The sequence below is a fragment of the Arachis ipaensis genome, chromosome B06 (assembly GCF_000816755.2).
Source record: "Arachis ipaensis cultivar K30076 chromosome B06, Araip1.1, whole genome shotgun sequence".
Taxonomy (NCBI): Eukaryota; Viridiplantae; Streptophyta; class Magnoliopsida; order Fabales; family Fabaceae; genus Arachis; species Arachis ipaensis.
Window position 1 is genome coordinate 13,504,129 of NC_029790.2, and position 14,815 is coordinate 13,518,943.

The 14,815-nt window shown below is 36.9% G+C and overlaps 1 protein-coding gene, 1 long non-coding RNA gene and 1 pseudogene across 6 annotated transcripts; 2 read left to right on the top strand and 1 right to left on the bottom strand.

Moving 5' to 3' along the window:
• Nucleotides 910-3,159, top strand: LOC110263175. Its single transcript, XR_002348333.1, has 2 exons — nt 910-1,226; nt 2,884-3,159. It is a non-coding gene; the product is annotated as an uncharacterized LOC110263175 (long non-coding RNA).
• Nucleotides 3,051-9,298, bottom strand: LOC107645886 (pentatricopeptide repeat-containing protein At2g13600). 5 transcript variants are annotated; one of them, XM_021104050.1, is made up of 4 exons: nt 9,057-9,298; nt 4,349-6,985; nt 4,013-4,208; nt 3,051-3,304 (listed from the first exon to the last, which is right to left on the bottom strand). In XM_021104050.1, the coding sequence occupies exons 2-3, from the start codon at nt 6,979-6,981 to the stop codon at nt 4,169-4,171; spliced, it is 2,673 nt and encodes an 890-aa protein (XP_020959709.1). In that variant the 5' UTR covers nt 6,982-6,985; nt 9,057-9,298; the 3' UTR covers nt 3,051-3,304; nt 4,013-4,168. The 5 variants fall into 5 exon arrangements, with proteins under 5 accessions (XP_020959709.1, XP_020959707.1, XP_016205506.1 ...); XM_021104048.1 differs by having other exon boundaries at nt 4,349-7,101; XM_016350020.2 differs by having other exon boundaries at nt 4,013-4,148; nt 4,339-7,101.
• LOC107645885 lies at nt 9,403-14,583 on the top strand (annotated as a pseudogene).

Genomic DNA, 14,815 nt, shown 5'->3' on the forward strand with positions numbered 1-14,815 from the left:
AAAGATGTCATTTTTGATGCAATCAAAAATTCTGTTTTTTTTTTTTTTTACTTTTTAATTTCAAATTAGATAAGGGTTCCCACGAAACAAAAAAGAGGAGATCCCTCTTAGAAATGATATTTTTTGTTATTAGGATTCTCTTTCACATATAAATTGGTGTCTTTTTTTTTTATTCATTCGGGACTGACAGGGCTCGAACCCGCAGCTTCCACCTTGACAGGGCGCAGCTTTAGTAGTTCTTATGCTTCCAGGATAAATCTCCCTTTTGTGCTTCATAAAAAGAACTAGCGGTTTGATGGATCATTACCCTAATGATATAACAAAATACTGGTTTCCTCTCTGCCGCACGATTAGGCGAGAGAGAGGAAAAAGATAGAATCGAACAACTGTACAGGCATCTTTTGCGGATTGCATACGGATTTTGATTTTTCGAACCAAGAGATCCATAAATCGGGATCTTAATGCATGTAGATACAGATGGTCCAATGGAGCAAGAATTTTCAGGAACATTTAGAACTTCTCAGTTCCGAACAGAATAGCCATTTTCAAGTAGTGTTCGTCATTCATAAACACTATTAATGGTATTAGTTGTTCGTCAATTCCATCTCAAAAGACAAATGACAACAAGCCACGTGGAATTTATTTTTTACATCAGCACCTAATTTTTTTTAAAATATATATATTATATCACTACTTTTATTAAAATATCTTTATAATTTAATAAAAATAAAAAATATTTTTTTATTTAATTTTTTAAAAGACTTAAATACCCTTTTTTTTATATGTTAGACAAAAATTACCCTTTTAGATTAATCAAATTGTTTAATTTTATTGTTTCAAAATTTAACTAATCTAAAAAACAAAAACAAAAACACATTTAATAAAATTATTTATCTCTCCATAAACCCTAATCAATCATTCATACCAAAAAAATTAAACAAATCTAAAAAATACTAAAAAAAATCACTTTATTATTTATTCTGCTAGGTTTTTCACCCAACCTTCATATCTCTTCTCGGTGCTTGTATCTCCTTCTCGTCTTTTCAATAGCCTCTTCTCCTGATAAAGAAGACAAAGAAGCTTCCTTCACGGCGACCTGTCAAGGTCACCGCGTCTTTCGCGCGCGCCTCACCCAACCGCGGAGAACATGCGTCAGAGACCGTTACCGTTTTCCTCGTTCTAGAGCGCGTTGCCGTCTTCCTCGTTCCAGAGAGCGTCGCCGTAAGGTTAGTCTCTGTAATTTGGTTGAATATTGCTGCTTTAGATTCTTGTGTTAATCCTCATCCTTCCCTTAACCCCTCTTTTCTTGTCTCTTTAGAATTTATTTACCATTCTCACGCATGCATATACATATTAGAGCTAGTTTGTTCATCAATTTGTGAAACTAAAAAATTATAATTTAAAAATAAAAAATTCCAGAGGGCAAGCACGTTGGAACTAAATTATGAGTACTCTAAGCTGACAGAATGATTTGTGTATTAGAATCTTAGGAGGTCATATACGGCTCAGATACAATCAAATACTAAATTATCTCCTTGTTTAATGAGTTGTTGAGTTCTATTTGTTTAGCTCTTCTCAAAGAATTGTACACAATCAGGTACTTCAAGACAAAACCTAACTCAGAAGCATAATCCTCTTTATTTTTGGTTTGATTCAGTCACACCCAAGTCAAAAACAGCATTATCTTAACTCTTTTTTTTATGGTAATGTTTCTTCGGCTTTTAATGGGTCCCTGAGTTGTTTTCTGGTCATTTTTATATATTTATTTGTTAGGGAGTTTCACCAAATTCCAAATCACAAGTGAAAGCTATGTGCAATCAGATTTGTAATGCTTATCAGGCACCAAGTTTGCAACCTTTGCCTTTTGAACATGTTCATTCAAAAGAAGCTAACATATTTGCCTGCAGCAATCTCTGTTTCTCATTTTTGGTGTAGCCAAAATAAGAAGAAACTATATGCCTTTGTCATGGCTCTTTTTTTTAAAGTTAGTTTTAAGCTGATAATTTGAATGTTTAGGAACTTGTGATTAAAGTTAGTTTAGTTTCATTGCCTTAACTTTGGATTAAATCTTGTGTTGCAAATTGATGATGGCTTTTAACTCATTCCTACTTTGATCCCAATCCCCTATGCTACTTCTACCACAAGCCACCCTTTTCCTCTTTATGAGAAGAGAAAAAACAAAGATCTGCACTTTTTGCAGGTTCTTTGTTCTCTTTTGGATTCTTTGTTTCCTCCGACAACTTATAAGGACCATGAGATTCTCATTCTCATTCTCATGTTAACAACGACATCATTAATATAAATATTAGTATATGGTCTCAGCTCAAACACCCCCTATTATGTTTTTTATGGACCATTTGTGTTTGTGAAAATGGGGTAGTGAAAATCATCCTCATTTGAAGCTTGTGTTTTGGGGAGTTTGGTTTGCTGGGGATGAAGTTTATGTGAAGTTATTATTTTTTTTTAAGGTTGTTTGGTTTGGTATATTGATAAATCAATGTATTTGAATGTATATCATATCTAGATACATTTTGTTATCAATAAGTATTTGAATGTATTTGGGTTTAGTGTGAGTGCAATGCATCCATTGCTTTTTTATCTTTATATATATATATATATATCCACCTGACATAGTTAAGATTGTTTAAAGGCACGCAAGACACTGAAACAAGATACAAAGACACTACTAACAAGAAACACAACTTACTTTTTATTTTTTCTTTTATTATTCTTGTTAATTTTTTATACTTATATTTTTTTTATCCAAATTTTTTTAATGAAAAAAAATAAGAATAAATTAAATTTTCATAATTTATTTTAATTTATCATCAAATAAAATATAATAATACTAATTTTTGTGTCTCTTTCTTGTCCTATTGTCAGAAGCAAACGCAGCCTAATGGTGGGTGAAAGTGGAGTGACAATAAAGCTTCAGATGGAAAATTTTATATACTATTGCTTAAAAGTATCATGTTGAATTAAAATCAATTTGTGAGTAATGACTATTAAAGTTTGTTCTCGTGAGTAATCCAATTTTATACTCTTCCGGATTATAAAAATGATGTAATCTTATGACATAGTATATTATTACTAACAGCTGAACTCCTTTTGTCAGCGTTGCAGCAGACACAAAAAAGTTAAGTATGATTATGCTACACATTGTTCTCTATCTCACCTCACATAAACTCAACGTGAATTGAATATCCATGAATGAACCGAGCACCTTCTTTCTTTTAATGACACTGAACCTTCAATTACTGGATCTTGTTCCAGCTCTATGGGGATCATAATAGTATATGAATGCCTGCAAAAGAGATTAATAACATAGTGACATCAAAGTAGTACCGGAACTTAAAAAGCAACTTTGTGCATTACATTCCAGCATCAAAATAACCACAAATAATATAAAACTAGGTTAAATAAAAAAAGGAAATAAATGGAAATAAACAGTCAGGTTCCCTGCCTGACTTAGCTTCACGGTTTCTTTGGTAAAATTATTCCAAACATTGATTGAACCTAGTTCCCGTCTTCAGGTACACTCATTACTCAAAATTATGAAACTGAAAAAAGGACGCCTATTACTGTAATGAAGTAAATCCGCATTTTAGTTCCCACAACTTTCAGAAAATAAATTTAGTTTTTGGAAGATTACTAGACTAGCGACATCAAACTGGTCCATAGACTGCACAGTAAAAAATTGTCCATACATTATTAATTTTGCTCACCAAATGACATTAACTTGATTCCATTAGAAAACAACTTTTTTGTTTAGGATACTTTGATCTTACAAAAATCAGTTGAGTACCTTATAGCTGACATTCAACATTTCAACTGTAGAACTCTAATGATTGTTTTAAAAAAATAAACCAGGTTGAAGATGTGTGCCATACACTAGTTAGTAGTTACACACATGCTAATAAGTAATGGACTTATGGACTTGAATGTATCACATCATGGAAAGATGAAAACAATAACCAAGTATTGGACATAGTTATATATACATACACCGCACCTGCTCCCAATGTGCTGGAGGATCCTCTGGTGCAGTGGACAGGAGTCAGGATTTGTCCACTTTCTCTCCTCCAACTAGTGTGCACTAGATGATTATCAGTAAGGAGTTGATTAATGAAAATTGCTTGGTGCTCTTGCTGGCCAATTAAATTCAATATCAAACCAAAATGCAAAACCAATGTAGACATGCAGTGGTGCTGTAGAACAAGCGAAAATTATTTCCATAAATGCAATATATCGCAAGATTTTTCAATAATAATAAATGTTGAGAAGGAAAGAAGAAATTAACAAGAGAAATGTGGGAGGGAGCAAATATATAATATGTACCACATGTTACCAATAATCTTTACACGAGCAAACCCCATCCTTAAAATGATGAAATCGAAATCCATCTCTCATGATAAGTTCCCTTGAGGTGACAAAAGACAATAGCTTTATTACCGAGTGACAATCATGGCAGACACGGAGATTTTTCATCACATATAAAGGCATCCAAGATGGCAAACTCAGTAACCCAAAAGCGAAGGCAAGCTTTTCACTATGGTATTTCTGACTCCTATGGGGAGAAGAAACTGAACTAATATATCTTCCTGTATGTTCTATCTTCTTCATCATCTCCTCCAGTTTTATATAAATTTCCTTTATCTGTGGATGATTGGTGTCATCTACGGTGAATACATGTACCGTGTTATCAACCTCTATCCAGCTACAGCCTGGACTCTTTCGAATTCCCTTCACTTTCATTAGCTTTCTCATATTAGCAACACCTTCTAACTCTCCAGATTCAGCATATATATTTGCTAGAAGGACATAATTACCAGAATCTTCAGGATTTAATTCCACCAAGTTCTTCAAGGCAGTTTCTGCTAGATGTGATTCATGATGGATTCGGCAGGCTCCAAGTAGAGCCCCCCAAACAGTAGCATTCGGCTTAAAAGGCATTTCATCTATCACTTCCTTAGCCTCGTCTAGCATCCCTGCTCGTCCAAGCATATCTACTATACAAACAAAGTGCTCATTTGTAGGAGAAATACCAAAAACTTTAGTCATGGATTTGAAGTAATGTTTACCCTCTACTACAAGCCCCATGTGGCTGCAGCCAGATAGAACAGAAATATAACTAATGTGATCAGGTTTGCACTCGGTCTTCAACATATCCTCAAATGTCTCAATTACTTTCTTGCCTAAACCATTTTGAGCATATGCTGCCATCATAGCATTCCAGGAAATAAGGTTTTTCACATATATTGAGTCAAAAACTTTCTGTGCTTCTTTGATTTGCCCACATCTTGAATACATGGTAACAATACTATTTGCAACTGAAACATCCGATATAAGGGCGAACTTAATGGCATGCGATAGAATTTGCATCCCAAGTTTTACAACAGCTAAGTCAGCGCATGCCCTAATTGAAGTAGCTAAAGAGATCCAGTCTGGTTCTACTCCTCTTCTTCTCATCAGAACATACAACTTCAGCCCTTCTTCCGATAACCCATGTTGAACATATGTGCTTAGCATTGAGTTCCAAGTGATGACATTGCGCTCAGGCATTAAATCAAAACATTCACGAGCTCTGGAAATGTCTCCATTCTGAGAGAAGGCAGTGATCATGGCTGTCCATGATATAGTATCTCTAAGCGGCATCAATCTAAATGCAAGATAAGCTTTCTCAAAATCGCCAAACTTTGAATACATTGTAATAATTGCATTCCCTACAGGAACATAAGAATCCATACCACTTTTGATTGTATATCCATGAAGCAGCTCCCCAATAGCAGCATGATTTTGTTCTGAACAAACCCCAAGAACAGTTGCAAGGGTAACATCATCCAACACAACAGAAGCCTGTCTCATTTGGTTAAACAATGCCAGAGCGTCTTCTTCAAGTCCAAACTGAGCCACACCAGTGATCAAGCAAGTCCAAGAAACTTCATTGCGTTCCTCTAAGCAGTCAAACACGCGCCTCGCCAATTCTAAGCGTCCACACTTAGCATACATATCTATCAAACCACTTCCCAAATAGGCATCTAAGCCATGCTCCACGCGAAGAATCCGAGCATGCAAGTGTGCACCCCATTCAAGATCACCAATGCTGGCACACGCGCTGAGTACACTACCATAGGTCATGAAAATCGGGTTAAACCCCCTATCACACATCTCTAAAAACAAGAAAAGGCATTTGACCCCAAGGCCGTGCTGAGAGAAAACTGAGATCAAAGTGTTCCATGAAACAGAATCATGTTCCGGCATCCGAGAAAACAAATCAAGAGCCTTATAAGCTCCATACAACCTTGAATAACCGTAAATCATGCTGTTCCAACAGAACAAACTGGGCTCCTCAATGCCAAAGAAGACACTCTCCGCGAACCCAATCGCTCCGCATTTAATGTACATATCAACAAGGGCGTTTTGGATGCTGATATGGGCTCCTAAACGTAATTTGACCACAAGGGAATGCAACTGAAGAGCGAAAGGAGTGCATCCGAGGCAGCCACAAGCCTTCATTACACAAGTAAACGAAAAAGGATCAAATTTGTCCTGAGTTTGACCATTATGAAATTCGAATTCCCGGAGCATGGAAGTGAAGGTCTGGATGCTATGAGCTGGGAGGCCATTGTGAGAGTAGCCGGATATGAGGGTTGTCCAAGAGACGGAGTCTCGTTGGGGCATTTCGTCGAACAGGTGTTGTGCGTGGGAGACCCGACCAGAAGAGAGTAGCGCATGGATGATGGCATTCCAAGTGAAGACATTGCGGTGAGTGGTGGACTCGTGGAAGAGGCGGAGGGCATCGTCGGTGAGGTGGCAGTTGGAATAGACGTGGAGGAGGCTGTTGCACAAGAAGACGGAGGCATACCAGCCGGAGAGGATGAGGTGGCCGTGGAGCACGCGGGCGTTGCGTGGGGATTTGAGGGAGGAGCAATGCTTGAGTGTTTCGTAGAGGTTCTGGTAAGATAGGTAAGAATAGGGCATGTGCCTAGGCAAGGGCATGGCAAAGAAGAAAGGAAGAGAGGTTTAATATTTGAAAAAAACTGTAATCTTCTTCTTCTTCTTTGATCGGGTCACCGGATTACTGGTTCAACCGGTGGATCACTGATTTACCCGGTTAATCCGGTCATAATTAAAAAAATATAAAATTATATAAATAAAATTAAAATAATATCTTAAAACTTAAAATGCAAATTTTTACAAACATTAATAATCTAATATCAAGTCTTTGCTGATGATGCTTGTTCTTGAGATTGTGGCGTTTCTGATGGTGTTTGAGATGAAGACATTTTTAAAATTCTAGCAAAAAAAACCAAAAATATTTTCAGCAACAAAAGATTTGCTTAAATCAGTTTTTAAGCAACACAGCAACCACCACCATTTCACCAAAGTCAAGATTCTGAAAACCGGACCGGTTATCAAACCGCTTTAGTCACTAGTTCATTGGTCCAATCGGTCCAACTGGTGGTTCAACCGAAAAAACCGTTTTAGTATAAAATAATAAATAAATTATAAAGGACCAAAGATTAGGGTACTCCAAGAACTCCTATTAGATGCAACGGCATTCAACATTATCACATATTCTCATACACACATACAAAGCCTTAACTCAAAGAACAACCACAGCAAGTGACTTGGAAAGAAAATGTAAACACCGAAACAATCACAAGCATACAGAACATGTGAATATTATTATAGCAAACATAATAATAAAATAGCTCTTCTAATGCGTCTCCAAAAATATCCCGAATCAAGAAAACTACATAATCTGATCCACTTGATTCAGAAAGCTACATATATTAGAAAAATTAAGAATCAACTAAAAGAAAAAGAAAAGGAAGGCCTGGTTGATTCGATTCAATTGCCTGAGATGAAGAATCAAACAGGGCTGAGAAGTTGAGAGTTTAAATGTTAAACCTCAATATTCAAATAACATGACTCCATTATTGTTATTATTACACCCTTCTAATGTCACAAACTCAATATATATTATAGTCCGTTGACACTTGTGTATTCACAACTTGGCCTCATCATTCTGATTCATACCTTAAGTAGAAGAAAAAGTCCCAATAAGCTTTCGTTACAATTTTATCCAGAGAGTTGGGGTTTTGGTTCGGAGTTCATGCCAATGATAATGACGAGAGGGATGAATCCGTGAATCAGTAAAATAGGCAGTGCAAATTTTAACAAAGTTCACCACAGTGATTAACAACAGCAAAAAGCACTGAAGGGACACTCAATAATATAGGCAGTGCAAATTTCAACAAAGCTCATAACAATGATTAACAACAACAAAAAGCACTGAAAGAACAGTGAATCAGTAACATGGGCAGTGCAAATTTAAAATTTAGAAGTTATCGATTTAAAATTTATCATCAAATACAATCAGTAAGCAAAGCCAATCAATCAAGCACTGACTGAGCATTCTGTTCTGATTCTGTGACTGGGAAGCAACAAATTCAGCAACAAATTCAAGTTACAGCAACAAATTTAACAAATCCTAGTAAAGTCCCGATTTACAGCAAAAAGGCAAATTTATTGATTACCAATTCAGCAACATGCAGAAATACAGGGAGAAGGGAAATCTGGAAAAGAGAGAACACTAAACCAAAACATTAACCAATAATCACAAAACACTAAACCTTCAGCCAGCAATTACAAACATTAGCACATTATAAAACATTCCAAAACACTAAACCTTCACCCAGCAAAACCAGCAACTACAAACAAAGCCATCAGTAAATTTGAACAAAAAATTAAGAGCCATCAGCAACTAACAGAGCCATCGAGCCATCAGTAACAGAGCAAAGAATTGAAAGCAACAGACTAACAGAGCCATGGAGCCATCAGTAAATTTGAAAAAAAAAATGTACAGCCATCAACAACCAGCAAATACAAGACAGATCCATCAGCAGCAGACAATTACAATTTACAAAACAAAAGAAAAATGGAACAAAAATTGAACAACAATTTCAGAACTTCAAACGAAGAAGAAGACCGAACATTCAGAAATTAAAAGGAAGAAGCGGAGGCGAAGAATTGTAAGCAGGGCCACTAACCTGGGTTCCGTGCCGGGAAGCCAGCGAAGATGAAAACGACGTGCCGAGCTACCTGGGGAAGAGGAAGATGTAAACGACGTGCCAGCGAAGATGAAAACGACACGGGGAAGAGGAAGCAGCGGCGGCGCTGAGGACCCGGGGACGGCGGCGGCGATGAAGGGCTAGGGTTTTCCTTGGCTTCAGAGGTCTCCACTCTCTAGGGAGTGCACGAACGGTTGGGAAGAAGAGGGGGGGGGGGTTGGTTCACGAATGGTTCTGCTTTTGTTTTTTTTTTTTTTCAAATAAACAAAACGGCGTCGTTTTATTCGAACCAGCCGGTTACCGGTCCGGTCCAACCGGCCAATTCGACGGTGGCGATCTAATTTCTGTTCTCATTTCTCTGACTCGTGTCGGTTCAGGGATCTAATTATTCTCAACTCCGGCGACTATGGCGGAGCAACACCGCAAGACGGTGCTTGATTCCGGGTGGCTGGCAGCCAGGTCCACCGAAGTCCAATCCACTGGAATCCAGCTCACCACTACTCACCCCCCTACTTCCCCCACTTCACCATGGATGCAAGCTCTCGTCCCTGGAACGTAATCTCTCTCTCTCTCTCTTGATTGTGACAAACACAGCATTATTAGCTTTTAATTACTATCCATTCATGCATTTCCTTTCATTCTTGTCTTTGTGGTAGTTTACTATCTATTGAATTGACAGTGTTCTGGGGACCTTAGTGAAGAACAAAGTGGTGCCTGATCCCTTTTATGGACTTCAAAATGAAGACATTGTAGATATTGCTGATTCTGGAAGAGATTATTATACCTTCTGGTTTTTTACCACCTTTAACTGTAAGCTGGTACGTTGATGCTCTGTTGTTGTGGTTCTTTATTTGATATTTGTTTCTTTATTGTTTTGATGGATCATGGATTGACATAAGTTAACTAATTACTGGATCCTTTGCAGTCTATCAATCAACACTGCGATCTGAACTTCCGTGGAATCAATTACTATGCTGATGTGTATTTGAATGGGCACGAAATCACATTGCCAAAAGGAATGTTTCGAAGGCATGCAATTGATGTCACCGATATTCTTCACCCTGATGGCAGTAATCTTCTAGCTGTTCTTGTTCACCCTCCCGATCATCCTGGGAGAATTCCTCCTGAAGGGGGACAGGGTGGTGATCACGAGGTCAGGATACGGTTTAGAGCTTATTAAATCAGTTAGGGCTTTGGAATTGAGAGCCTGACGAGAGTTAGAGAGGAAGTGATTGATTATTGTAGAGTGTCTAAGTCATTCTCGTTTGTTGCTCTGCAGATAGGCAAGGATGTTGCCACACAATATGTGGAAGGCTGGGATTGGATAGCTCCAATAAGGTCACTTACTTGATTAATGTTCCATGGACAACGTATTTCCTTTTATTTTCCCTTAATTATGTCAAATAATATATAAAAACCATCATTCTTTTAAATATAGTGCATTTTGAGCATTACATGTTGACTGCTTAAAATTTGAAGAGAATGTGCACTACAGAGTGGGTCATGTAAAACAAAATGCATCTTTATCTAATGCTAGTGTTGAATTTGATTGCAGAGATAGGAATACTGGAATATGGGATGAAGTTTCCATTTCTGTTACTGGGGTGAGTTATATACTTATATTAAATATTTTAGTTCACTATCCCAAATTCTTTTCATGCATGAGAATTTGTCATTGAGACCATTTAAGTTAGCCTTTTTTCTCCTGATCGTCCTTTTCGGTTCGGTGCATTGCCCTTCCTCTCCCTTCTGTATTCATGGTTAAATATAAAGAACTGCTAGTCCTGTCATATACTGGTTTTTTTGTAGTTCACAATTAGAGAAATGCTATGATACCTTTTTCCATACAGCTAATGAATTTGATTGAGCATTCTTTAGAGTTTACTTCTTGATAGTTGATAGTGCTTCTAAGTTCTAACCATTACTTGGGAGGATGATTTCAGTATCTTTGTTTTGTGCAGCCAGTAAAAATAATTGATCCACACTTGATATCATCATTTTTTGACAATTATGAAAGAGCTTATCTACACACAACTACTGAGTTGGAAAATAAGAGCTCCTGGACTGCTGAGTGTTCTTTGAGTATCCAAGTGATCATGGAACTTGAGGATAACATTTGCCTAGTGGAGCATGTGGAAACTCAATATCTCTCAGTTCCAGCAAATTCAAGGGTGCAGTATACATTTCCTGAGGTCAGTGACAACATTCAATTGCTTTTGACAAAGTTTAGTCCACTGTGTGGATGTATCTTATTCTCACTCTTAAACTGCTCTAATCCTATTATTATAATTGTTGAAATCAACTTTCATATCCTGAACCTGAAGTCCTAAATGACTATTATGACCATACAGTCTTTGATATACTGCTGCTAGTTTTTAGGTTCAAGATACCATAAATAATAAGTGGTTCTCTGTGTTTCTTTGTTTGTGAAAAGGAAATAAAAGGTTCAGGTATGAGGGGACATATTTGATGAGGTGATGTTTAGCAATTTCCAAGATATTGGGATTCATAAGTTGTAATTATTACTTGATGTTCCTCTGAAGTGGTTATACTGATGGTGTGATCCAAAGAAACAAAACTGACAGCAAGAGAGTATATAAAGATTTTTAAGTAGTCAAAGTGATCATAGTCATTGTTGTAGCTTATTTTCTTCTGCATCTTCTTCCCCAGCTTTTCTTCTATAAGCCCAATTTATGGTGGCCAAATGGAATGGGAAAGCAGTCTTTGTACAATGTTATCATTAACATTGATGTTAAAGAATATGGTGAGTCTGATTCATGGAGCCATCTCTTTGGGTTCCGCAAAATTGAGAGCCATATTGATGATGCTACTGGAGGGAGGTATGATGAATTTCTTATTTGATGTTTCTTCAATGTGGTATTCTGTACCTTTTTCTTAGTAGAATTAATTCAATCTTAATCTGTTTCTGTATATGTCTGTTGCATGTTTTTTATCTTTTAGGTTGTTTAAAGTCAATGGAGAACCAATTTTTATTCGAGGGGGAAACTGGATATTGTCTGATGGGCTACTGAGGCTTTCTAAGAAGCGGTATAATGCAGATATAAAATTTCATGCAGATATGAATTTAAACATGATTCGTTGCTGGGGTGGTGGACTTGCAGAAAGGCCAGAGTTTTATCATTATTGTGACTATTATGGCCTTCTGGTAAGCCATATTGCTAATATATCTACTTGTCATCCTTTACCTTAAGCTATATTTTTTGAAGATATTTATTGAATAATGCTGCTCTGTCAAACCCATACAAACTTGAATGACTCAATTGTCATTATTAAAAACAGTGTTATGTAGTTCTCTTCATTGTCTGTGTTGAACATGACTTTGTTATGAGCGTACTTTTGGAGGTCTTTTGTTGCGTCCCAGTATCTGTATCTTAATAGTTTATTTTTATATTACATCAATGCCACCATTGGTTTTGAAAATGGTCATGCTTCTGGTTTAAATCTTCCAGGTATGGCAAGAGTTCTGGATAACTGGGGATGTTGATGGACGTGGCGATCCAATATCAAATCCAAATGGACCTCTAGACCATGATCTTTTCTTGTTTTGTGCAAGAGACACGGTGAAGCTTCTCAGAAATCATCCTAGTCTTGCTCTCTGGGTGGGTGGAAATGAACAAACTCCACCAGATGATATAAATACTGCTTTGAAAAATGATCTGAGGCTTCATCCTTGGTTTGAAGCTGTAGATGAAACTAACAAATCTGTAGGACACTTGTCTCCAGAGCTGACCGATCCCAGTCAGTACCTTGATGGCACACGCATATACATAGAAGGATCATTGTGGGATGGGTTTGCTAATGGAAAGGGGAACTTCACTGATGGTCCTTATGAAATTCAAAATCCGGAAGACTTCTTCAAGGATAATTATTATGATTATGGATTTAATCCAGAGGTTGGCTCTGTAGGAGTGCCAGTTGCATCTACCATAAGAGCCACAATGCCTCCAGAAGGATGGAAGATACCAGTGTTTAAGAAACTTTCCAATGGTTATGTAGAAGAAGTTCCGAACCCTATATGGGAGTACCATAAATACATTCCTTATTCGAAACCAAGCAAGGTTCATGATCAAATTCAACTTTATGGTGATGCAAAAGATCTTGATGATTTTTGTTTGAAGGTAAGAGAAGTCTTCATATCTTTGGCCATTCCTGATTTTCCTTCCTTTGTTCTTTCATTGAAGCTGGTGTAAAATTTTTATTCTATTATCCTGTCAGGCTCAACTTGTCAATTACGTACAATATAGAGCTCTTCTCGAAGGATGGAGCTCTCGAATGTAGAGCAAATATACCGGTGTATTGATTTGGAAGACGCAAAATCCTTGGACGGGTCTGAGAGGTCAGTTTTATGATCATCTCCTTGACCAAACCGCAGGCTTCTATGGTTGTCGATGTGCTGCCGAGCCAATTCACATACAACTTAATCTGGCTACATATTCTATAGAGGTAATTGTGTATGAAATGAAGCTCAGTTATATGAATTAGGAATAAAATTAGACACGTCATTTTACAAATATGATAACTTTCAATTGATTTTATAATTTATCTTTTCCCAACACAGGTTGTTAATACTACGTTGAAAGAATTATCTAATGTGGCTATGGAAGCTTCAGTGTGGAATCTGGAAGGAACATGCTCATACTATAAGATTCTTGAAAATCTCTCTTTGCTGCCAAAGAAGGTTGCATCTATTTCTGAGATGGATTATCCGAAGTCAAAAAATTCAGAACCAGTTTAATTTCTTCTTCTCAAACTATACAGCATGTCAGATCACACAACCATCTCTAGAAACTTTTATTGGTTACATATTTCCGGTGGAGATTACAAGCTATTGGAGCCATATAGGAAGAAGAAAATACCTCTCAGGATAACATCCCAGACTTCCAATGAAGGGTCCACTTACAAAATTCAAATTCAAGTGAAGAACACATCAAAAGAACCATACTCTAAAAGTTCAACAAGTAGGCTCAGCTATGTTGATGGTAAGGACTCACTGGAAACAGCAGATTCCTTGGTTGACAAGGAACATGAAGTTGGTTGGTTTAAGAGGTTACAGAGATGTTTTGCTGGGAAAAGTGATGGTTTGAAAGTTTATGAGATAAATGGGGATGACGTTGGTGTTGCTTTCTTTCTTCATTTTTCTGTTCATACCTCAAAGAAGGACAATAAGGAAGGGGAAGACACAAGAATTCTTCCAGTTCATTATTCAGATAACTACATTTCAGTGATCCCAGGAGAGGTGATGCATATTGAGTTGACTTTTGAAGTCACTGACCCTGAGGGTGTCACTCCTTGTGTTGCTCTGCATGCTTGGAATTACGATGAAGCACACTTCATTCTATGAAGTTGTATGATAATCACACTCAACACAACAGCCTTGTGAAATGCTCATGTATTTTAGATTTTAAAGTAATATTACATGACTAACAAAGTTTATTATTTTTTACCAAAATCAAATACTGAATTATAAAATATTAGGCTCAAAGTGTTGGCTAATATTGATGAGAAAAATTATTGGTTTTTTACCTTTCTCTTAAATTTATCAAAGGAAGGGTAAACATAAGGGAAATTTTAGTTGATTTTTTTTAGTAAGAAAAATCATTAGCAACCGTCTCCTTTTAATGTATGAACTCGAACTCAAGACTATTAAAAGAGAACTAATTAATTTAACGTTTCTCACTAAATTAACACAATACTGTTGTAAAATAAATAAATAAGGA